Source organism: Thalassophryne amazonica, chromosome 12 (genome assembly GCF_902500255.1).
Source record: "Thalassophryne amazonica chromosome 12, fThaAma1.1, whole genome shotgun sequence".
In the NCBI taxonomy this organism is placed as follows: Eukaryota; Metazoa; Chordata; class Actinopteri; order Batrachoidiformes; family Batrachoididae; genus Thalassophryne; species Thalassophryne amazonica.
The window spans coordinates 64385936-64410363 of NC_047114.1; the positions used below are offsets into that span (position 1 = coordinate 64385936).

The 24428-nt window shown below is 41.7% G+C and overlaps 1 protein-coding gene across 1 annotated transcript in view; it reads left to right on the forward strand.

The window, feature by feature from the left end:
* Positions 1-204: 204 nt before the first annotated feature.
* The window catches only part of LOC117521821 (myomegalin-like), a 150802-nt gene continuing 126578 nt past the window's right edge, over positions 205-24428 (forward strand). The window contains exons 1-4 of the mRNA XM_034183170.1: positions 205-434; positions 7279-7325; positions 7524-7591; positions 18826-18936. Of these exons, the coding sequence (XP_034039061.1) occupies positions 400-434; positions 7279-7325; positions 7524-7591; positions 18826-18936 (261 nt within the window). The 5' untranslated portion in view covers positions 205-399. The remainder of the gene's footprint in view (positions 435-7278; positions 7326-7523; positions 7592-18825; positions 18937-24428) is intronic.

The following is a 24428-nucleotide window of genomic DNA, read 5'->3' on the forward strand; positions in this document are numbered from 1 at the left end:
AACAAAGGCAGGTGACGGTGAAATCACGTGATGTGCCGTAGGCTTACGTGATCAGTTTGATGCAGGACGCTGGAATATACATTTTCTTCCCTGAAAACTTTTATTTTGAAAATATTACGAATCTGATTGAGGTTTTGCGGAGCATTATTGTGAAGGAATGCGCGTATTGCCGTGGAGACAGCGTTATTATGGGGCTTTCCCTCTGTCCTCCTGCATTCATTCATTTATTTATTTATTTATTTCAAGGCGCGCACACTCACGCACCCTCTCCGATTCGCAGGCGCGCGATGCGTAACGGCGCAAACGAGATATCACTGTAGCTGGTAACGTGAAGAGGAAAGAAAAAAATGGACGGTTGATGTGGAAGCAGGATGCTCGTCTCCTGAAGGAACAGTCTATATGGATCGGAGCTCAACGTCACCGGAGCAAATCTGGTAAGGCAGCGGTACCGAACCGGGATGCGCACGTCGGACATCTGTGGGGGGAAAAAACGCAGCCAGCTGGTGCTGTCCGCGGTTTGAGTGCACGACAGCTTTTGCTGATGCGGTTATTTTAAATGCATGTCATAAAAAAAACCCTGCGCAGAGGGCTTTTTCACCACACGAGTGTTGGGGGTTTTTTAGCATCTATATTCCAGATTAAATTCGGACAAAGGAGATCAGCACACAAACTGTGATGGGCCTACACAATGGCAACTATTACAGGGACTAAATGTGGGACAGCAGGTCCAAGGAGAGTTTATAGGTCAACTAATTCACTATGCTATTTTGTATTTATGGTACAAGATGAAATTACCTGGGGGTTTTTTCAGTCAGAAGAGATAAGAGATGTCATCATTCTGAATAAATAAATAACAGGAAAAATGAGTTTGTTTAATATGAATGTGTTTGTTTGTTTTTTCCACCGTGCTGCTCAAAATTATCGGCATGCCTGATTTTTAAGTTCAGATTTTAAAAGATGATCAGACATAAGTTGCAGGGTTCTCACCAGGATTTTTTCACAGCATAGGGGGGAACATAGCCGCGCAGCGAGCGCTGCAGGCGCTATGCAGGAGGATCTGGGGGCACCTCTCAGAGAAAATTTTGAAATTTATAACCATTTGAAACACTATTATCTGCATTTTGAGCGCAACTTTGTGTTGCTAACTGGGATGTTAAATAATGTGCGACATGTCCTTTTAAAAAGGAAAAAAAACACACAAAAGTCCCCCTATGTAGGTTAAATCACAGCATAGGGATCCAAATCACAGCATAGGGGCCCACTATGCTCAATTGCGCTAGCGAGAACCCTGAGTTGTAAATGGAATATTACAATTAGAGTTAAGATGCATTTACACATAGGCAAGACACGTTACAAATGAAATATTTGCATCATTCTTGGCACATTCCTGACATTCTTAACGTGACTTAACGCATCTGAATAGGTTTCTTAATAGTGCATGTTGGTGCGTGATATTCGTGATTTTCGTGGAGCATGTTTTTGGCTGTCAAAAAATTTTCCATGAATGTCACGCACCACCCCATTTCGCCTCATGTCGTGGAGGTCGCAACTGAGCGTGTTGATCCATCTTGATTAGTGGTGATCCTTAACAGAGCATGTCAGCGTTCTTCTCTGATGTGCGCACAATTAAACCCTGCTGCACCGCATTCAGTTTCATTGCTGCAGTATGCTGAAGAAGGACAGTAATGCGAAGTTGGCAAAAAGGTTCATTCCAATGCTCCTCAGCACGCTCCTGCAGGTGTTCCACCTGCTGCATGTGCCTAATGTTTGGGAAAACAAGCGAGATAAGAGCCGTGTGAAGCCAAACGTGGCTCTCTACGTCTCCTCCTCCTCTCTGCGCTACTCCATGGCACAGAGCCCAACTAAGCATGCAATCACAAAGTTCTTCTGCTGCGGATTTTGAGGAGCAAACTGGAGTAATCTGAATTGTTCAGCAACTGACAGTTGGATAAATATGGGGGTGTGTGTAGAGACAATTCACCTCATTCAAACATGACAGAACTTAAGGATATGCTGTTACGCACGATAGCGCGCAATAGCACCCCACAACGCGGAACATTATTCTTGACCATGCCTAATGGTTCCTGATAATTCTCCAGCAACACGTCATTAATCGTAACGCGTGGTAATAGGTTGCAGCAATTCCTGAGGACACCTGCCACCTCTGTCCCGAATCATCACATTTGTGATCAGTGGCCAAGAATGTATACTTCGTGGCATTCATGGCTTGCCATCGTCATGTGTAAATGCAGCTTAACCGAGTGTCAGTCCGTGTGGGCGTTTGCCCCTGTTCACTGCCCGAAAAACAGCACACCATACCCGTTACTCTCTCCCTGCGGGTGGTGAGTCCACATGGAGGTGAGACCGTGTTGTTTCTTTGGACTGAGCCCAACCAAGTCCCATGGTTGTAGAACCAGCCACTCGGCACTCACCTGTGTGCTCCCGGCCCCCCAGGCCTGGCTCCAGGAGGATGCCCTGGTCTCCCGAAGCCTGGTGATGTGACTGAAACCCTGTGCATGTCCATTCATCATCGTTTGTCCCCTCTGGGTCAGAGGAGAGTTATTGCCCCAGATAGAGGAGTTCAGATATTCTGGGATCTTGTTCACCAGTGGGTGTAAGTTGGAGTGTGAGATCGATAGAAGGATTGGGGCAATATCTGATGTTTTACGGATGCTGTACCAGACCATCGTGGTGAAGAAGGAGCTGACCCAGAAGGTGAGGCTCTCAATTTACCAGTCAATCTATGTTCCTGTCCTCACCTATAGTCATGAATTTTGGGTCATGACCAAAAGAATAAGGTTACAGATACAAGTTGTGGAAATGAGATTCCTCCATCGGGTATCTGGGTTTAGACTCCTTAACTGGGTGAGAAGCTTGACTATCTGGGATGGACTCAAAGTACAGCGGAAAAGATGGTTTCACAGCAGTTCATGGACAACCTTACTGAGAATAATCTTTTTGAGCCACTGCAGTCTGCTTTTAGAAAATATCATTCCACAGAGACAGTTCTCACTAAAGTGGTAAATGATCTTCTGCTTGCAATGGATGCAGACACCACTACGGTTCTGGTGCTGTTAGATCTTAGTGCTGCATTTGATACCGTAGATCATCATATTCTACTCCATAGGCTGGAGAATCATTTTGGGATTACTGGAAATGTCCTTGCATGGTTGACATCATATGCGACCAGTTGACACTGTGTTTTGTACAATAACACTACCTCTAACCTTAATAACATGAAATGTGGGGTTCCACATGGGTCTGTCTTAGGCCCCCTGTTTTTCTCCATTTATATAGCACCCCTTGGGCACATATTACGGTGTTTTGGCATTACCTTTCATTGATATGTTGATGATACTCAGTTATACATGCCGATAACTGCTGGTAATCTCATCCACATAAAATCCTTAGAAGATTGCCTTGCATCAGTGAGAAGCTGGATGTCTAGCAACTTCCTACTTTTAAAGTCTGATAAGACTGAAATGATGGTTCTTGGTCCAATGAGGCATCTGCATCAATTTTACCAGCTGACGCTTAGCCTAGGCTTGTGTGTCATACATCACACTGACAAAGTGAGGAATCTTGGGGTAATTTTTGATCCTACATTGTCCTTTGACCTCTACATTAGAGATATTACGAGGACTGCTTTCTTCCACCTGCGAAATATAGCGAAGATTCATCCCATCCTGTCTGTGTCTGATGCTGAGGCCCTGATTCATGCATTTGTTTCTTCTAGACTGGACTACTGCAATGCTGTATTTTCTGGTTTACCGCAGTCCAGCATTAGGGGTCTCCAAATGGTTCAGAATGCTGCTGCTAGACTTTTGACAGGAAGCAGAAAGTTTGACCACATTCCACCCATTTTGGCATCGCTTCACTGGCTTCCTGTCCCTGTGAGATCAGATTTCAAGGTTCTGTTACTAACCTATAAATGTATTCACGGACTAGCCCCTCCCTACTTAGCTGACTTACTTAAACCCTACTTACCAACCCGGGCTTTGCATTATCAGGGTGCAGGACTACTTTGTGTCCCTAGGGTGAATAAAAAGTATGCAGGTCATAGAGCTTTCTCTTATCGTGCCCCTGTTGTGTGGAATGATCTCCCTGCATCAATAAAATAGTCAGACTTCCAAGTCCAGACTTAAGACGCACTTATTTTCCCTTTCGTATGGCTAGCATACTGGCATAGTATGTTACTATGCTTTTTACCCTTTTAAATTCATTTTATTAGTAAACGGAGCGGGCCGTGGCCTCAACTTTCTCTAAAGTCTGGGTCTTTTAGTGAAGCTTAGGGCTAGTGGCTGGTGATCACCTTAGTATTTCTTCTGCTTTTGTTGTTGCTAAATGCTGATAAATTATATTGTATTTGTTGTCTTTATGCAGCCCGATTCTGTTTTTTCTCTCTGTTTAAGGTGCAGCTCCATCCAGAGATGGGAGTGGGTGTTTTTCTTTTGCAGGCCTCCCGTCTTGTGCACCAGCATGGACTCCCAAAATCTCCCAAAATTTCCTGTATAATTTCCTGTATTGTCTATTGTGTCAGTAGCATGGCCCAAGCAGAGGGTCACCCCTTTGAGTCTGATCTACAGTAGTGTTCAGAATAATAGTAGTGCTATGTGACTAAAAAGATTAATCCAGGTTTTGAGTATATTTCTTATTATTACATGGGAAACAAGGTACCAGTAGATTCAGTAGATTCTCACAAATCCAACAAGACCAAGCATTCATGATATGCACACTCTTAAGGCTATGAAATTGGGCTATTAGTAAAAAAAAGTAGAAAAGGGGGTGTTCACAATAATAGTAGCATCTGCTGTTGACGCTACAAACTCAAAACTATTATGTTCAAACTGCTTTTTTAGCAATCCTGTGAATCGGGAGAAGACAGCCTTGACGTCTTTCACGGGCATCTCTCCCAGTCACTGGTTCAGATATATTGATGACACATGGGTTAAAATCAAGCAACAGGAAGTTGAGGACTTTACAGAACACAAAAACTCAGTGGACGCCAATATCAAGTTCACACGTGAGGATGCCAGAAACAACCATTTAGCCTTCTTGGACTGTGATGTTACGATTGGAAAGAATAGGCAGCTCCAGACAGGGGTTTACAGAAAACCAACTCACACTGACCAATATCTGCTCTTTGGCTCAAACCACCCCCTTGAACACAAGCTCGGGGTGATCAGGACGCTTCAACACAGAGCCCTACAGGTGCCCACAACTGCAGAGGGAAGGGCTAAAGAACAACAACTTGTCTGGAAAGCCCTCACAGTATGTACCCACGATGGTCCCTGGCCAAAGTGCAGAAGTCCCAGAGAACAAAGAGACCAGATAGACAGGAGACGGAGACAAGAAGAAGAGGAGTGTCTCTCCCTTATTTAGCAGGAGTAGAGGAAAAACTACAGAGGATCTTCAGACAGCACAAAATCCCAGTTTACTTTAAACCGGTCAACACCTTGAGACAGAAATTAGTTCACCCTAAGGACAGGATCCCTAGTTACAAACAGAGCAATGTAGTGTATTCTATCAGATGTCAGGAAAACTGTAACGAACACTACATAGGTGAGACTAAGCAACCTTTACACAAAAGGCTATACCAGCACCGCAGAGAGGGTGCCAGTGGACCTCAGTCTGCAGTTCATCTCCACCTTAAAGACACTAACCACACATTTGAGGACAAGGAAGTTAAAATATTAGCCAGAGAGAAGAAATGGTTTGAGAGGGGTCAAGGAGGCATTCTTTGTGAAACGTTTGAAACCCAGCCTTAACCGGGGAGGGGGTCTGAGACACGCTTTATCCCCTGTTTACAATGGGGTACTCAGGTCAAAGCAGTTTCAGTCTTTTGTTCATGTTAATGAGTCATTCACGTCATCAGCAGAGTCGTCAAGGGAGCCATCAGGAGAGGGACAGCTGCCCTGTCATTAGGAGGGTCCTAACTAGAGCACAATAGGTGCTAATTAGAGCTATTGTTTAGTCACTAGCCTATGTTTCTGTGTAGGCTCTCAGTTGTCCAGGTGGTTTCCATAGTAGAGAAGCTTGAATCTTCGACTGGACTGGGTTGCTTGACGCGAGGACGTTTCACTTCAAATCGCAGAAGCTTCCTCAGCTAAAATTCTTGCTCTGGTGGTCTGACTTCTGTCTTGACTCTTGTAGAGAAGAAAGTGATGGTTTACATAAAGGGGGTACTTACTTATTCACACAATCATTTTGGCTTTTAGATTTTTATTCCTTTTAATTCGTGATGTAGAGATTACACTGTGAGTTTAAGGGCATAATTTTAGAAATTTGAATATAGAAAGCCTGGGGGGGGGGGGGGGGGGGTTGTTTTGTTTTGTTTTTTGATGTCCTAAAAAATATCTGACATGTAAAAGCTCAAGCTCATATATATATATATATATATATATATATATATATATATATATATATATATATATATATATATATATATGAAAAATCTGTTTCTGCTCATTTTAGTTGGCAGTGTGAACACAGTGTTTATGAAATGTGTTGATCAAATGTGAACAGAATCATTCACACAAACATAACTGCAGCTTAGAAATATATATATATATATATATCTCAGGTCACTTCAAGTGGCAATGAGAATGTAGTTTTTATGAAATAAATTTCATCGTTGTCTGATTTCTGTCTGTGTCTTTACAGATCAGATACAGGTCACTTATATAAATGGAGCAAACACATGTATAAAAAAAAGAGCTACAAAAAAAGGAATCCAGGTAACATCAGCCTAAATTGTGAATGCAGCCTTAAATGCTGCTACAGTGTACACATATACATAAATCAAGAGCTGTGTGTGCACACAAATACAGTGTTCGCTTGAAACATGACCAAACCTGAGCGCCCACTCCCATGTGGTGCACTGTGATCACCACAGTACTGCAGCATGGGGACTGTTTGTCCACCTGGTGAACTTTAAAAGCTCTGGTATGCAGCAACTGTTTGTGAGCCAGCAGTAGCAGCTGCCAGGATCAGAATAACAAACACTGCAGCGTGCGTGACGCCCCGTGGCAGTGAGCAAAAGCTGAATCCGGCTGTGCTTTGTGTCATCATTATTGTAATTTGAAGTTCAATGAGCCTGTGAGGCTTTGACCCTTTGGAGCTCCTCCTATGGGACCCCCGATTCTCCTACAGAGGTGCAAATGAGATTATGGCTGTTTTTGTGAAAAAGCTTGTAGGGTCTTTTTCATCTCTATAAAGGCACTCAGGATTGCAAACAGTGACATGCTGATTGTGATTTATTTCTGTTTCATGGAACAGTGCTGCGGAAGAACAAACTCCAGCAAAGATCCCAGATCACATGACAGGTAGTCATCATTTTTTAGAGTACTTATATGATGCATGCTTTGTGGCATCTGCTTCTGAGTTGATAGCTTGCATTGTTAAGGATTTGTGTGTGTGTGTGTGTGGTGTGTGTGTGTGTGTGTGTGGTGTGTGTGTGTGTGTGTGTGTTGTGTGTGTGTGTGTGTGTGTGTGTGTGTGTGTGTGTGTGTGTTTCCTTTTAGATTTGTGTAGTGATGAAGAAGACAGCTCTCCTCCTCTTCAGCTTCACACACTCAAGCAGTTTGAACAGGTGATAGCTTTAATTTTACATTAAGAATAAACCTGGAGTGACCTAAATTACATATTATTCTTCACTATGACCAATAAATAATGTGAATAAATTAATATGCTCGTTTTTTCTTTAAAATAGGAGTGCAACAGTGACATCCTGTGCATCACAGCTGATTACACGATGGATACTTGAAACTTAGTGTCCTCTGTTGTGTATTAATTCATAAAATACTGCAGAGTGAAAGACGATGCTAGAAAATACCCTGGACCTTTCATGTGGTTAATGTCTGCCTCCAGCTTTTACTGCACATGTGCCTGAGTCACATTTCACAAGTACGAGGTCTGTCCATAAAGTATAGGTCCTTTTTATTTTTTTCAAAAACTATATGGATTTCATTCATATGTTTTTACGTCAGACATGCATGAACCCTCGTGCGCATGCGTGGGTTTTTCCACGCCTGTCGGTGACGTCATTCACCTGTGAGCACTCCTTGTGGGAGGAGTCGTCCAGCCCCTCGTCGGAATTCCTTTGTCTGAGAAGTTGCTGAGAGACTGGCGCTTTGTTTGATCAAAATTTTTTCTAAACTTGTGAGACACATCGAAGTGGACATGGTTCGAAAAATTAAGCTGGTTTTCAGTGAAAATTTTAACGGCTGATGAGAGATTTTGAGGTGATACTGTCGCTTTAAGGACTTCCCACGGTGCGAGACGTCGTGCAGCGCTCTCAGGCGGCGTCATCAGCCTGTTTCAAGCTGAAAACCTCCACATTTCAGGCTCTATTGATCCAGGACGTCGTGAGAGAACAGAGAAGTTTCAGAAGAAGTTGGTTTCAGCATTTTATCTGGATATTCCACTGTTAAAGGAGATTTTTTTAATGAAAGACGTGCGGACGGGTCCGCGTGTCGGAACGCAGCCGGCGTGGTGCGGCGGCACAGGAAAAACACCTCCGTGTTGATAACCATTTGTAAAATCCAGGCGGCTTTTGATGGCTTTCAGTGGAGTGAGTATATGAGAAATTGTTTAACAGCTGGACATGTTCCAACTTGTCCTTAAGGCTTCCAACAGAGGTGTTTTTAGAGCCACATATAGACAGACAAACACAACCTACACGCACCTACAGTCAATTTAAAGTTTCCAATCCACCTAACCTGCGTGTCTTTGCACCTGGTGGGAACCCACGCAAACACAGAAGGGCCCCAGGCGAGAAGCGACCCCATGATCTTCTTGCTGTGAGCCAACAATGCTAACTACTAAGCCACCTTGCTGCCGCAATGCAAAAATATGTGGGTAAGCATGTCAGATGACAAGTAATCAACATCCACAATTTGGTCCTGACATAGTTAAAACCCATATCTATAATAAACATTATATATTTTTTAAAGGGTTCAATGTTTTACCCATTTAAAGACTATCATCAAATTATTATTATTCATCAGTAAATGATTGGTCCTTGGCAGAAGTACACACTCTTTAACAGGGGTATTTAACTTGTCCCAGAAAGGGCCAAGAGGGTTACAACCACCCACTCCACCAGGTGATTTCGCTGATTAACTGATCAACAAAATCAAAATCAGCAACAGATGCAATATATTTAAAAAAGATAAGCAGTATTACTTTTAATTAATACTGTATTTCAAATCAATTTCAAATCAATTTTATTTATATAGCGCCAAATCACAACAAACAGTTGCCCCAAGGCGCTTTATATTGTAAGGCAAAGCCATACAATAATTATGGAAAAACCCCAACGGTCAAAACGACCCCCTGTGAGCAAGCATTTGGCAACAGTGGGAAGGAAAAACTCCCTTTTAACAGGAAGAAACCTCCAGCAGAACCAGGCTCAGGGAGGGGCAGTCTTCTGCTGGGACTGGTTGGGGCTGAGGGAGAGAACCGGGAAAAAGACATGCTGTGGAGGGGAGCAGAGATCAATCACTAATGATTAAATGCAGAGTGGTGCATACAGAGCAAAAAGAGAAAGAAACACTCAATGCATTATGGGAACCCCCCAGCAGTCTAAGTCTATAGCAGCATAACTAAGGGATGGTTCAGGGTCACCCGATCCAGCCCTAACTATAAGCTTTAGCAAAAAGGAAAGTTTTAAGCCTAATCTTAAAAGTAGAGAGGGTGTCTGTCTCCCTGATCCGAATTGGGAGCTGGTTCCACAGGAGAGGAGCCTGAAAGCTGAAGGCTCTGCCTCCCATTCTACTCTTACAAACCCTAGGAACTACAAGTAAGCCTGCAGTCTGAGAGCGAAGCGCTCTATTGGGGTGATATGGTACTATGAGGTCCCTAAGATAAGAAGGGACCTGACTATTCAAAACCTTATAAGTAAGAAGAAGAATTTTAAATTCTATTCTAGAATTAACAGGAAGCCAATGAAGAGAGGCCAATATGGGTGAGATATGCTCTCTCCTTCTAGTCCCCGTCAGTACTCTAGCTGCAGCATTTTGAATTAACTGAAGGCTTTTCAGGGAACTTTTAGGACAACCTGATAATAATGAATTACAATAGTCCAGCCTAGAGGAAATAAATGCATGAATTAGTTTTTCAGCATCACTCTGAGACAAGACCTTTCTAATTTTAGAGATATTGCGTAAATGCAAAAAAGCAGTCTTACATATTTGTTTAATATGCGCTTTTAATGACATATCCTGATCAAAAATGACTCCAAGATTTCTCACAGTATTACTAGAGGTCAGGGTAATGCCATCCAGAGTAAGGATCTGGTTAGACACCATGTTTCTAAGATTTGTGGGGCCAAGTACAATAACTTCAGTTTTATCTGAGTTTAAAAGCAGGAAATTAGAGGTCATCCATGTCCTTATGTCTGTAAGATAATCCTGCAGTTTAGCTAATTGGTGTGTGTCCTCTGGCTTCATGGATAGATAAAGCTGGGTATCATCTGCGTAACAATGAAAATTTAAGCAATGCTGTCTAATAATACTGCCTAAGGGAAGCATGTATAAAGTGAATAAAATTGGTCCTAGCACAGAACCTTGTGGAACTCCATAATTAACCTTAGTCTGTGAAGAAGATTCCCCATTTACATGAACAAATTGTAATCTGTTAGATAAATATGATTCAAACCACCGCAGCACAGTGCCTTTAATACCTATGGCATGCTCTAATCTCTGTAATAAAATTTTATGGTCAACAGTATCAAAAGCAGCACTGAGGTCTAACAGAACAAGCACAGAGATGAGTCCACTGTCTGAGGCCATAAGAAGATCATTTGTAACCTTCACTAATGCTGTTTCTGTACTATGATGAATTCTAAAACCTGACTGAAACTCTTCAAATAGACCATTCCTCTGCAGATGATCAGCTAGCTGTTTAACAACTACCCTTTCAAGAATTTTTGAGAGAAAAGGAAGGTTGGAGATTGGCCTATAATTAGCTAAGATAGCTGGGTCAAGTGATGGCTTTTTAAGTAATGGTTTAATTCCTGCCTACTTAAAAGCCTGTGGTACATAGCCAACTAATAAAGATAGATTGATCATATTTAAGATTGAAGCATTAAATAATGGTAGGGCTTCTTTGAGCAGACTGGTAGGAATGGGGTCTAATAGACATGTTGATGGTTTGGATGAAGTAACTAATGAAAATAACCCAGACAGAACAATCTGAGAGAAAGAGTCTAACCAAATACCGGCATCACTGAAAGCAGCCAAAGATAACGATACGTCTTTGGGATGGTTATGAGTAATTTTTTCTCTAATAGTTAAAATTTTATTAGCAAAGAAAGTCATGAAGTCATTACTAGTTAAAGTTAAAGGAATACTCGGCTCAATAGAGCTCTGACTCTTTGTCAGCCTGGCTACAGTGCTGAAAAGAAACCTGGGGTTGTTCTTATTTTCTTCAATTAGTGATGAGTAGTAAGATGTCCTAGCTTTACGGAGGGCTTTTTTTATAGAGCAACAGACTCTTTTTCCAGGCTTAGTGAAGATCTTCTAAATTAGTGAGACGCCATTTCCTCTCCAACTTACGGGTTATCTGCTTTAAGCTGCGAGTTTGTGAGTTATACCACAGAGTCAGGCACTTCTGATTTAAAGCTCTCTTTTTCAGAGGAGCTACAGCATCCAAAGTTGTCTTCAATGAGGATGTAAAACTATTGACGAGATACTCTATCTCACTTACAGAGTTTAGGTAGCTACTCTGCACTGTGTTGGTATATGGCATTAGGGAACATAAAGAAGGAAACATATCCTTAAACCTAGTTACAGCGCTTTCTGAAAGACTTCTAGTGTAATGAAACTTATTCCCCACTGCTGGGTAGTCCATCAGAGTAAATGTAAATGTTATTAAGAAATGATAAGACAGAAGGGAGTTTTCAGGGAATACTGTTAAGTCTTCAATTTCCATACCATAAGTCAGAACAAGATCTAAGATATGATTAAAGTGGTGGGTGGACTCATTTACATTTTGAGCAAAGCCAATTGAGTCTAATAATAGATTAAATGCAGTGTTGAGGCTGTCATTCTCAGCATCTGTGTGGATGTTAAAATCGCCTACTATAATTATCTTATCTGAGCTAAGCACTAAGTCAGACAAAAGTTCTGAAAATTCACAGAGAAACTCACAGTAGCGACCAGGTGGACGATAGATAACAACAAATAAAACTGGTTTTTGGGACTTCCAATTTGGATGGACAAGACTAAGAGTCAAGCTTTCAAATGAATTAAAGCTCTGTCTGGGTTTTTGATTAATTAATAAGCTGGAATGGAAGATTGCTGCTAATCCTCCGCCTCGGCCCGTGCTACGAGCGTTCTGGCAGTTAGTGTGACTCGGGGGTGTTGACTCATTTAAATTAACATAATCATCCTGCTGTAACCAGGTTTCTGTAAGGCAGAATAAATCAATATGTTGATCAATTATTATATCATTTACTAACAGGGACTTAGAAGAGAGAGACCTAATGTTTAATAGACCACATTTAACTGTTTTAGTCTGTGGTGCAGTTGAAGGTGCTATATTATTTTTTCTTTTTGAATTTTTATGCTTAAATAGATTTTTGCTGGTTATTGGTAGTCTGGGAGCAGGCACCGTCTCTACGGGGATGGGGTAATGAGGGGATGGCAGGAGGGAGAGAAGCTGCAGAGAGTTGTAAGACTACCAACTCGGCTTCCTGTCCCAACCCTGATAGTCACGGTTTGGAGGATTTAAGAAAATTGGGCCAGATTTCGAGAAATGAGAGCTGCTCCATCCAAAGTGGGATGGATGCCGTCTCTCCTAACAAGACCAGGTTTTCCCCAGCAGCTTTGCCAATTATCTATGAAGCCCACCTCATTTTTTGGACACCACTCAGACAGCCAGCAATTCAAGGAGAACATGCGGCTAAACAGTCACTCCCGGTCCGATTGGGGGAGGCCCAGAGAAAACTACAGAGTCCGACATTGTTTTTGCAAAGTTACACACTGAGTCAATGTGATTTTAGGGACCTCCGATTGGCGTAACCGGGTGTCATTACTGCCGACCGTGAATTACAATCTTAGCCAAATTTACGCTTAGCCTTAGCCGCAGTTTCAAATATTCCTTCAATGTCGCCTGCTCTGGCCGCCCGGAAGACAAGGGACTATGGTGCTGGTGTCGCTAACTTCACATTTCTCAAAACAGAGTTGCCAATAACCAGAGTTTGTTCCTCGGTGGGTGTGTCGCCGAGTTGGGAAAAACGGTTAGAAATGTGAACGGGTTGGCGGTGTACACGGGGCTTCTGTTTAGGGCTACGCTTCCTCTTCACAGTCACCCAGTCGGCCTGCTTTCCCAGCTGCTCAGGATCTGCCAGAGGGAAACTAATGGCGGCTAAGCTACCTTGGTCTGCACCGACTACAGGGGCCTGGCTAGCTGTAGAATTTTCCACGGTGCGGAGCCGAGTCTCCAATTCGCCCAGCCTGGCCTCCAAAGCTACGAATAGCTACACTTATTACAAGTACCATTACTGCTAAAGGAGGCCGAGGAATAACTAAACATTTCACACCCAGAGCAGAAAAGTGCGGGAGAGACAGGAGAAGCTGCCATGCTAAACCGGCTAAGAGCTAGTAGCTGCGCTAAGGTAGCGGATTCCTAAAAACACGCAAAGTAAATTACGTGTAAATAATTTAGAGGTGATTCAGCAAAGGGAGTGCTTTAGTTAAGGCACGATTTATACAGGTAATCTCATTGAGACACAAAGTCTCATCCTCAACAGAGACCTGAACTTGTTTTTGTCATAGTCACACACCAAATTCTTCAGAATTAGTTTTCTTCACAACCTCTAAATAATTGACATCAACACATCATGTGTACACATACAGTGGGGGAAATAAGTATTTGATCCACTGCCAATTTTGCAGGTTTTCCCACCAGAAAGAATGTAGAGATCTGTAATTTTTATCGTAGGTACACTTCAACTGTGAGAAACAGAATCTAAAAAAAACAAATCCAGAAAAATCACATTGTATGATTTTTAAATAATTAATTCGCAATTCATTGCATGAAATAAGTATTTGATCCCCCACCAACCAGCAAGAATTCTGGCTCACACAGACCTGTTAATTTTTCTTTAAGAAGCCCTCTTATTCTGCACTCTTTACCTGTATTAATTGCACCTGTTTGACCTTGTTACTTGCTACTTTGGAATCAACTCCACTTGCTGTGTTTAGAAGATGAGAACAACCCCAAGAAAACCATCCCAACCGTGAAGCATGGGGGTGGATTGTGGTTGATTTTACCGTAATTACTGTTATTATAGTGCAGGTCATAAAATGCTTGTCATGGAAATCAGGGAATCATTTGCCAAAATAATTTTGAGAAAAGGCTTTTTCCAATATATAGTAATTTCAATAAAAGCATCAGCTTAGGACAAACAATTAACTTTAATTCAGAGGACATATTGGGTTTATTGCTTATTACAGTATAAAAGTAAAGCTTATTAATTTTGAGTGTATACTCACCACACAACCATTTATCAAAACTGTAAACGGACAATATAAACCTACAATATAAACCATTTGTAACCATTTTTGGAAAGATTCTGCACCCTCTGATGGATATACAGAAATATGCAACCAAAAAAAAGAGAGAGTGATACCTCCACCTCTGCACACCTTGTACCCTGCACAGTTCAGACCAACGGATTTAAAATATGATGTATATTATGTGGCTTATATGAATCAGGAAGTACAAGAGATTAGTAAGGAAGAAGTGAGGGCTGCTATGAAGAGGATGAAGAGTGGAAAGGCAGTTGGTCCAGATGACATTCCATTGGAAGCATGGAAATGTCTAGGAGAGATGGCAGTAGAGTTTCTAACCAGATTGTTTAATAAAATCTTAGAAAGTGAGAGGATGCCTGAGGAGTGGAGACGAAGTGTGCTGATTCCTATTTTCAAGAACAAGGGTGATGTGCAGAGCTGCAGTAACTACAGAGGCATAAAGTTGATCAGCCACAGCATGAAGTTATGGGAAAGAGTAGTAGAAGCTAGGCTTAGAAAACAGGTGAAGATCTGTGAGCAGCAATATGGTTTCATGCCGAGAAAGAGCGCTACAGATGCAATGTTTGCTCTGAGAATACTGATGGAGAAGTACAGAGAAGGCCAGAAAGAGTTACATTGTGTGTTTGTGAACTTAGAAAAAGCCTATGATAGGGGCCAAGAGAAGAGCTGTGGTATTGTATGAGGAAGTCTGGAGTGGCAGAGAAGTATGTTAGGGAATTGCAGGACATGTACAAGAATAGTGTGACAGCGGTGAGATGCGCAGTAGGAATGACAGACTCATTCAAGGTGGAGGTAGGATTACACCAAGGATCAGCTCTGAGTCCTTTCTTGTTTGCAGTGGTGATGGACAGGTTGACGAATGAGATCAGACAGGAGTCCCCATGGACTATGATGTTTGCAGATGATATTATGATCTGTAGTGAGAGTAGAGAGCAAGTTGAGTCTAGTCTGGAGAGGTGGAGATATGCTTTGGAGAGAAGGGGAATGAAAGTCAGTAGAAGCAAGACTGAGTACATGTGTGTGAATGGGAGGGAGCCCAGTGGAATAGTGCAGTTACAAGGAGAAGAAGTGGTGAAAGTAGATGAGTTTAAATATTTGGGGTCAACTGTTCAAAGTAATGGAGAGTGTGGGAGAGAGGTGAAGAAGAGAGTGCAGACAGGGTAGTGTGGGTGGAGAAAGGTGGCAGGAGTGATTTGTGACCGAAGAATATCAGCAAGAGTGAAGGGGAAAGTTTACAAGACAGTAGTGAGACCAGCTATGTTGTACGGCTTAGAGACGGTGGCACTAACAAAAAGACAGGAGGCAGAGCTGGAGGTGGCAGAGCTGAAGATGTTGAGATTCTCTTTGGGAGTGACAAGAATGGACAAGATTAGGAATGAACATATCAGAAGGACAGCTTAGGTGGGACGGTTTGGAGACAAAGTCAGAGAGGCGAGATTGAGATGGTTTGGACATGTGCAGAGGAGGGACCCAGGGTATATAAGGAGAAGGATGCTGAGGATGGAGCCACCAGGCAGGAGGAGAAGAGGGAGGCCAAAGAGGAGGTTTATGGATGTGCTGAGAGAGGACATGCAGGTGGTTGGTGTGACAGAGGAAGATACAGAGGACAGGGTGAGATGGAAACGATTGATCTGCTGTGGCGACCCCTAACGGGAACAGCCAAAAGACAAAGAAGAAGAAGAAGAAGGAATGAGATTGATTTAATGTGGGTAACCAACAAAAGTCTCAACGAAGGACTTATTTCCAGAAGAGCCCACGGCACGTGTCTCTCACTCCTCCCCAGAACTGTTGTTAAGAGTGCCAGTTGGGAGCGTGGCTGCAATCGGGAAGTGAACCAAAATTGCTGGCGTCCCAGTCCAACGTACAAGCTGAAAGACAAAGAGAAGATGTGGTTTCATATGAAAGAGCTTAAAGAAAGTTTTATTTATTATTAATATAAAAATGGCATTCTCTGGACCACTGGGATAGCTGCAGCACCTCACAACCCTGGACTAGAACACGTGGGTTTGGAAATGGTTGGAAGAATCCTCTGTCCTGCAGTCCATCGAGGGTCAAGTTGCAAAAGCAGTCAGATAGTTCAAAAACAATCCTAATGACACCTAACGTTAGTAAGCTCGTTCAAACCCCTCCATGTGTTTTTTTTAGCACAGTTGCTGCTAGTGTGAGCATGCGGTGGTCACAGTGTGCAATAGCACAAAATGTATAGAACCAAATTTGCACGGTAAATGGAACAAAATGGCAAATGGTATGAATGATCCATATCACGTGACATATAAACCACCAATCAAATGACAAGGATCTGTTCAGGCGTTATATAATAGTTGTTATTCTGAAGGTCATCTTCAAAAACTCATCACAAATGCTCAGTTTGCTTTCTGAAAGACTCAAGTCACATTAGTGGATGTGTCACTTTTACACCATTCAAATCACAGTCCAACACACACACAAAAAAGACCCCAGTACACACATCTAATCTCACCTTACATTCAGATCAAATGCGTGCAGAGCTTTAAATCACGTATGATGTAGATTTAGAACCCACAAGATGAGCATGATGTCACCTCAGTTGGCTCACACATCTGCTCTGAATCATTAATTAACAGCCTGTAATGTGACACTTTAATGGGCAATCTCACTGAATACATCAAGACGAGCGATGAAAAAAGGGCGAGAGAATGGACATGTTGGGAGCACGTCATGAAAGAAATCCTGAAAATCTATTTTGGCCTTCAAAAGTTTCAAGGTTTCTGTTCACTTCTCAGTGCACTGCGTTCTGTTCACTCCTGTCTCTGAGGAACATTCTCTGCAATGTTCAGAACACCTCCCTATTAATACCAGTCAGAGCTTCCAACTCTCTGGTTTCATCCACCATTTCTTTGCCTATTTGTCCTGCTGCCATTAGCCCCTGTGACCTTATTTCCACAGACTACTTAGAATTTGTGCAAGAAATTATGGGATTGAGAATCCAAAGGAAAAAAAACATACTAGTTTGTCTGGTCAGTATATAAAGTACATTTTGCAGCAATCCAGAGTGTAATAACATTTTGCATGTGAAACCTTTTTGTGCACATACTCGCGCGTGCACACACACACATATATACACACACACACACACACACCAGCCACTTTATTAGGTACACCTTGCTAGTACAGGGTTGGACCCCCTTTGCCTCAGAATTGCCTTAATTCTTTGTGGCATAAATTCAAGAAGGTGTTGGAAACATTCCTCAGAGATGTTGGCCCATATTGACATGATGGCATCGCGCAGTCACCCATTCAACCAGTCTGTCCATTCTCCTTTGACCTCTTATTGGCATATCTTCTATTTTCCTGACCATTCTCTGAAACCCTAGAGATGACGGTGCCTGAAAATCCCAGTAGATCTGCAGTTCCTGAAATACTCAGACCAGCCCGTCTGGCACCAACAGCCATGCCACATTCAAAGTCACTTAAATCCCCTTTCTTCTCAATTCTGATGTTTGGTTCCACTTCAGCAAGTCATCTTCACCACGTCTAGATGCCTAAACGCACTGAGTTGCTACCATGTGATTAGCTGCTTAGATAGTCGTGTTAACAAGCAATTGAACAGGTGTACCTAATAAAATGGCCATGTGTGTATATGTACCGCTACCTTCAAATATTAAAATTTCCATAACTTGTTTTTGAGAACATAAAATTAAAAAATTAAAGTAACCAGTATTCAGTAGTATTCCCATTCCCATTATTGTTCCCGTGCACTGTGCACAGTTTCTCCACACAAACCTACCAAAGCCCCTCCTAGTGTCACTTTGTTACATTGGGGTGAGATTTCCCTCCACACCACTGCTTCTTCCCTCCCTCCCACCCTCCCCTGGCTGTCTGGGATTCCAGGGATGTCTCCTGTAAAATAAGCTCCTGTCCCGTCCTCCAGTAGTCCAGAGCTCAGCATGGAGCTCACATGGCCACATCTCTGAGTGCAGCGGGCTCTGACCTCCATACGGGCCGAAACGCTGTGTGCATGAAGTGTGTTAGATCAGGCGTATGTACGTTCCTAGATAGACTCCACGTGGACTCACAGAGGATGCCACTTTGTAAATAGTTTGCCTTGTTGCTGCGTCTGGGGCAGCACGATGATCTGCCGGAAGTAGCACAGCTAACGGTTACTGGACTCAAACACAAGGACCTTGCCGTGACGGCTGCTGTCCTTCAACATGGAATTCAAAGACAAATTTTCATTTTTTGACATGTCAGGTAGTATCGGTGCTCTTTGACAGTCATGTCTAACGGTTATCGAACTCTGTCGCAGCACCTGAATGACCTGAAAAAGGAAAACTTCAGCCTCAAGCTCCGCATCTACTTCCTGGAGGAGAGGATTCAGCAGAAGTACGAGGAGAGCAGTGAGGATGTTTACCGCACGGTGAGTAGAGGAGCTCGTGACTTGAGCAGATAAATCATTGCCACTGACAGCTGTTTGGAGATAGAGTGAAGAATTTGTCACTGAGAAGTTAATCAGAACAGCTTATTCGTGCCGATGCAGATGATAAGGCGTTCTTGCTGTCATCATCACACTGCTATTCTGGAAGGTTGATTTGATGAACCACTTCCTCTTTATGTTGATGTTCACCCAGCTCAGACCTGTGTGTGTGTGTGTGTGTGTGTGTGTGTGTGTGTGTGTGTGTGTGTGTGTGTGTGTGTGTGTGTGGTGTGTGTGTGTGTGTGTGTGTGGGTGTGTGTGTGTGTGTGTGTGTGTGTGTGTGTGTGTGTGTGTGTGTGTGTGTGTGATGATGCCACTGGATTTGTTATGGATTTTATGATAAGTTGTTCTCAGATTTGTTCTTCCACTCCCACTTTGAAAGGCATGTACCCCTTCTCACCAAAACATTTTCTTATTCATTAAATGACAGCAAAATTAGGGAAACAACAACAGAAAAACCCATTTTAAATTTTAATTCATTTTACATCAACACATTCAAAGAGCACCCCCCCCCCCCATCAGAAAGGTTCAAGAACTCACTTTGTCCATTATTATTTTGTTTACATGAGTCAGATCATTTTTGTTGTTGTTGTTGTTTTTGTTTTATTTTCCTGTAGCATTCAATTTTTTCCCATCTTGAAAAAAATCAATCTCTCCATTAGGCTGAAGTAAACTAAACAAACAAATTAATTAATAAACAAAATAAATAAATCAAATAATCAATGAATCAATTTTGCTTGCATGTTAGGCAGATTAGTGTTATTTTAATTTTTGATGTAGCATTCATCCCCTCCATCTGCAAAAAAAAAAAAAATCAACTCATGCATGAAGGCTGAAATCTGTCTGTCCAGGATAAACTCCCAAACTATAATATGTAGCCCTAAAAACTATACATATATATATTCTGAATCCTCATGACATGGGGAACAAACTGGTACCTTTTTTACAAAACCTGAACTGAAAATTACTCCCAAAATAGCCATTTATGTAAGACCATACAGTGTTGTACCATGTATGATAAACTCCCAAACTATAATATGTAGCCCTAAAAACTATATATATTCTGAATCCTCATGACATGGGGAACAAACTGGTACCATATTTTTTCAAAACCTGAACTGAAAATGACCCCCAAAATAGCCATTTATGTAACACCATACAGTGTTGTACCATGTATGATAAACTCCCAAACTATAATATGTAGCCCTAAATCTAAGTATATTCTGAATCCTCATGACATATGACATGGGGAACAAACTGGTACCATTTTTTAAAAAGTTAAACTAAAAATTACCCCCACAATAGCCATTTATGTGAGACCATACAGTGTTGTACCATGTGCAATAAACTCCCAAACTATAATATGTAGCCCTGAAAACTATATATATTCTGAATCCTCATGACATGGGGAACAAACTGGTATCATTTTTTTCAAAACCTGAAGTGAAAATGACCCCCAAAATAGCCGTTTATGTAACACCATACAGTGTTGTACCATGTGCTTTTCATGCTGCCACTTCTGTCTGTCTTTCTCTGTCTGGGATAAACTCCCAAACTATAATATGTAGCCCTAAAAACTATACGTATATATTCTGAATCCTCATGACATGGGGAACAAACTAGTACCATTTTTTTAAAAGTAGAACTGAAAATTACCCACAAAATAGCCGGCTGAGGGTATGACCAAGCAGATTCAAATTTCTAGTCCTGTATAGGTGATGGCCATCTCTGTTTATTTAATCCCTTTCTACAGCACACTCAGCACAGCATAGCCACAGCACACTCAGCAAAACAACAACATGCTTAGGCTGAGACTGTGGGTATGACCAGGCAGATTCATATTTCCAGCCCTGTATATGTGTTGGCCATCTGTGTTTATTTAATCCCTTTCTTCAGCTACTTTATGTTCTCAACTGTTAAGCACGTGACTGTCCTTTACAACCAGGTTTGCCTTCCTGTCTGAATACATTCATTTTATGTTTGTAAAATTGCAATGTAAAAACAGTGAAATACACCACTATCCCAATTTTGATTCATTGATATTTACATTTACTGTTACCTACCTTTTGTGTGTAATTTGGTTATAAATTTGATTGCAAAACAAAGTCTGCATGAAGGACTTCAAATGTGTTTGTCTTTTAACCAAGTATTTATAAGACATCAGCATTACAAAAACAAATGTTGGGCAATTGGTTTGATTAAACTGACTGGCATTTGGCATATGTCTAATAGAGGTTAACCCGGGCAGTGACGGGTACCCCAGCTAGTAACTTATGAATTAATTTTGCTTGTGTATGTGTGTGTGTGTGTGTGTGTGTGTGTGTGTGTGTGTGTGTGTGTGTGTGTGTGTGTGTGTGTGTGTGTGTGTGTGTGTGTGTGTGTGTGTGTGTGTGTGTGTGTGTGGTGTGTGTGTGGTGTGTGGTGTGTGTGTGTGTATACAACCCCTGGCAAAAACTATGGAATCACCGGCCTCGGAGGATGTTCATTCAGTTGTTTAATTTTGTACAAAAAAAGCAGATCACAGACATGACACAAAACTAAAGTCATTTCAAATGGCAACTTTCTGGCTTTAAGAAACACTATAAGAAATCAAGAAAAAAAGATTGTGGCAGTCAGTAACGGTTACTTTTTTAGACCAAGCAGAGGAAAAAAATATGGAATCACTCAATTCTGAGAAAAAAATTATGGAATCACCCTGTAAATTTTCATCCCCAAAACTAACACCTGCATCATATCAGATCTGCTCGTTAGTCTGCATCTAAAAAGGAGTGAACACACCTTGGAGAGCTGTTGCACCAAGTGGACTGACATGAATCATGGCTCCAACACGAGAGATGTCAATTGAAACAAAGGAGAGGATTATCAAACTCTTAAAAGAGAGTAAATCATCACGCAATGTTGCAAAAGATGTTGGTTGTTGACAGTCAGCTGTGTCTAAACTCTGGACCAAATACAAACAACATCAATCAATCAATCAATTTTTTTTATATAGCGCCAAATCACAACAAACAGTTGCCCCAAGGCGCTTTATATTGTAAGGCAAGGCCATACAATAATTATGTAAAACCCCAACGGTCAAAACGACCCCCTGTGAGCAAGCACTTGGCTACAGTGGGAAGGAAAAACTCCCTTTTAACAGGAAGAAACCTCCAGCAGAACCAGGCTCAGGGAGGGGCAGTCTTCTGCTGGGACTGGTTGGGGCTGAGGGAGAGAACCAGGAAAAAGACATGCTGTGGAGGGGAGCAGAGATCGATCACTAATGATTAAATGCAGAGTGGTGCATACAGAGCAAAAAGAGAAGAAACAGTGCATCATGGGAACCCCCCAGCAGTCTACGTCTATAGCAGCATAACTAAGGGATGGTTCAGGGTCACCTGATCCAGCCCTAACTATAAGCTTTAGCAAAAAGGAAAGTTTTAAGCCTAATCTTAAAAGTAGAGAGGGTGTCTGTCTCCCTGATCTGAATTGGGAGCTGGTTCCACAGGAGAGGAGCCTGAAAGCTGAAGGCTCTGCCTCCCATTCTACTCTTACAAACGCTAGGAACTACAAGTAAGCCTGCAGTCTGAGAGCGAAGCGCTCTATTGGGGTGATATGGTACTACGAGGTCCCTAAGATAAGATGGGACCTGATTATTCAAAACCTTATAAGTAAGAAGAAGAATTTTAAATTCTATTCTAGAATTAACAGGAAGCCAATGAAGAGAGGCCAATATGGGTGAGATATGCTCTCTCCTTCTAGTCCCCGTCAGTACTCTAGCTGCAGCATTTTGAATTAACTGAAGGCTTTTTAGGGAACTTTTAGGACAACCTGATAATAATGAATTACAATAGTCCAGCCTAGAGGAAATAAATGCATGAATTAGTTTTTCAGCATCACTCTGAGACAAGACCTTTCTGATTTTAGAGATATTGCGTAAATGCAAAAAAGCAGTCCTACATATTTGTTTAATATGCGCTTTGAATGACATATCCTGATCAAAAATGACTCCAAGATTTCTCACAGTATTACTAGAGGTCAGGGTAATGCCATCCACAGTAAGGATCTGGTTAGACACCATGTTTCTAAGATTTGTGGGGCCAAGTACAATAACTTCAGTTTTATCTGAGTTTAAAAGCAGGAAATTAGAGGTCATCCATGTCTTTATGTCTGTAAGACAATCCTGCAGTTTAGCTAATTGGTGTGTGTCCTCTGGCTTCATGGATAGATAAAGCTGGGTATCATCTGCGTAACAATGAAAATTTAAGCAATACCGTCTAATAATACTGCCTAAGGGAAGCATGTATAAAGTGAATAAAATTAGTCCTAGCACAGAACCTTGTGGAACTCCATAATTAACTTTAGTCTGTGAAGAAGATTCCCCATTTACATGAACAAATTGTAATCTATTAGACAAATATGATTCAAACCACCGCAGCGCAGTGCCTTTAATACCTATGGCATGCTCTAATCTCTGTAATAAAATTTTATGGTCAACAGTATCAAAAGCAGCACTGAGGTCTAACAGAACAAGCACAGAGATGAGTCCACTTTCTGAGGCCATAAGAAGATCATTTGTAACCTTTACTAATGCTGTTTCTGTACTATGATGAATTCTAAAACCTGACTGAAACTCTTCAAATAGACCATTCCTCTGCAGATGATCAGTTAGCTGTTTTACAACTACCCTTTCAAGAATTTTTGAGAGAAAAGGAAGGTTGGAGATTGGCCTATAATTATCTGAGATAGCTGGGTCAAGTGATGGCTTTTTAAGTAATGGTTTAATTACTGCCACCTTAAAAGCCTGTGGTACATAGCCAACTAACAAAGATAGATTGATCATATTTAAGATCGAAGCATTAAATAATGGTAGGGCTTCCTTGAGCAGCCTGGCAGGAATGGGGTCTAATAAACATGTTGATGGTTTGGATGAAGTAACTAATGAAAATAACTCAGACAGAACAATCAGAGAGAAAGAGTCTAACCAAATACCGGCATCACTGAAAGCAGCCAAAGATAACGATACGTCTTTGGGATGGTTATGAGTAATTTTTTCTCTAATAGTTAAAATTGTGTTAGCAAAGAAAGTCATGAAGTCATTACTAGTTAAAGTTAATGGAATACTCAGCTCAATAGAGCTCTGACTCTTTGTCAGCCTGGCTACAGTGCTGAAAAGAAACCTGGGGTTGTTCTTATTTTCTTCAATTAGTGATGAGTAGAAAGATGTCCTAGCTTTACGGAGGGCTTTTTTATAGAGCAACAGACTCTTTTTCCAGGCTAAGTGAAGATCTTCTAATTAGTGAGACACCATTTCCTCTCCAACTTACGGGTTATCTGCTTTAAGCTACGAGTTTGTGAGTTATACCACGGAGTCAGGCACTTCTGATTTAAAGCTCTCTTTTTCAGAGGAGCTACAGCATCCAAAGTTGTCTTCAATGAGGATGTAAAACTATTGACGA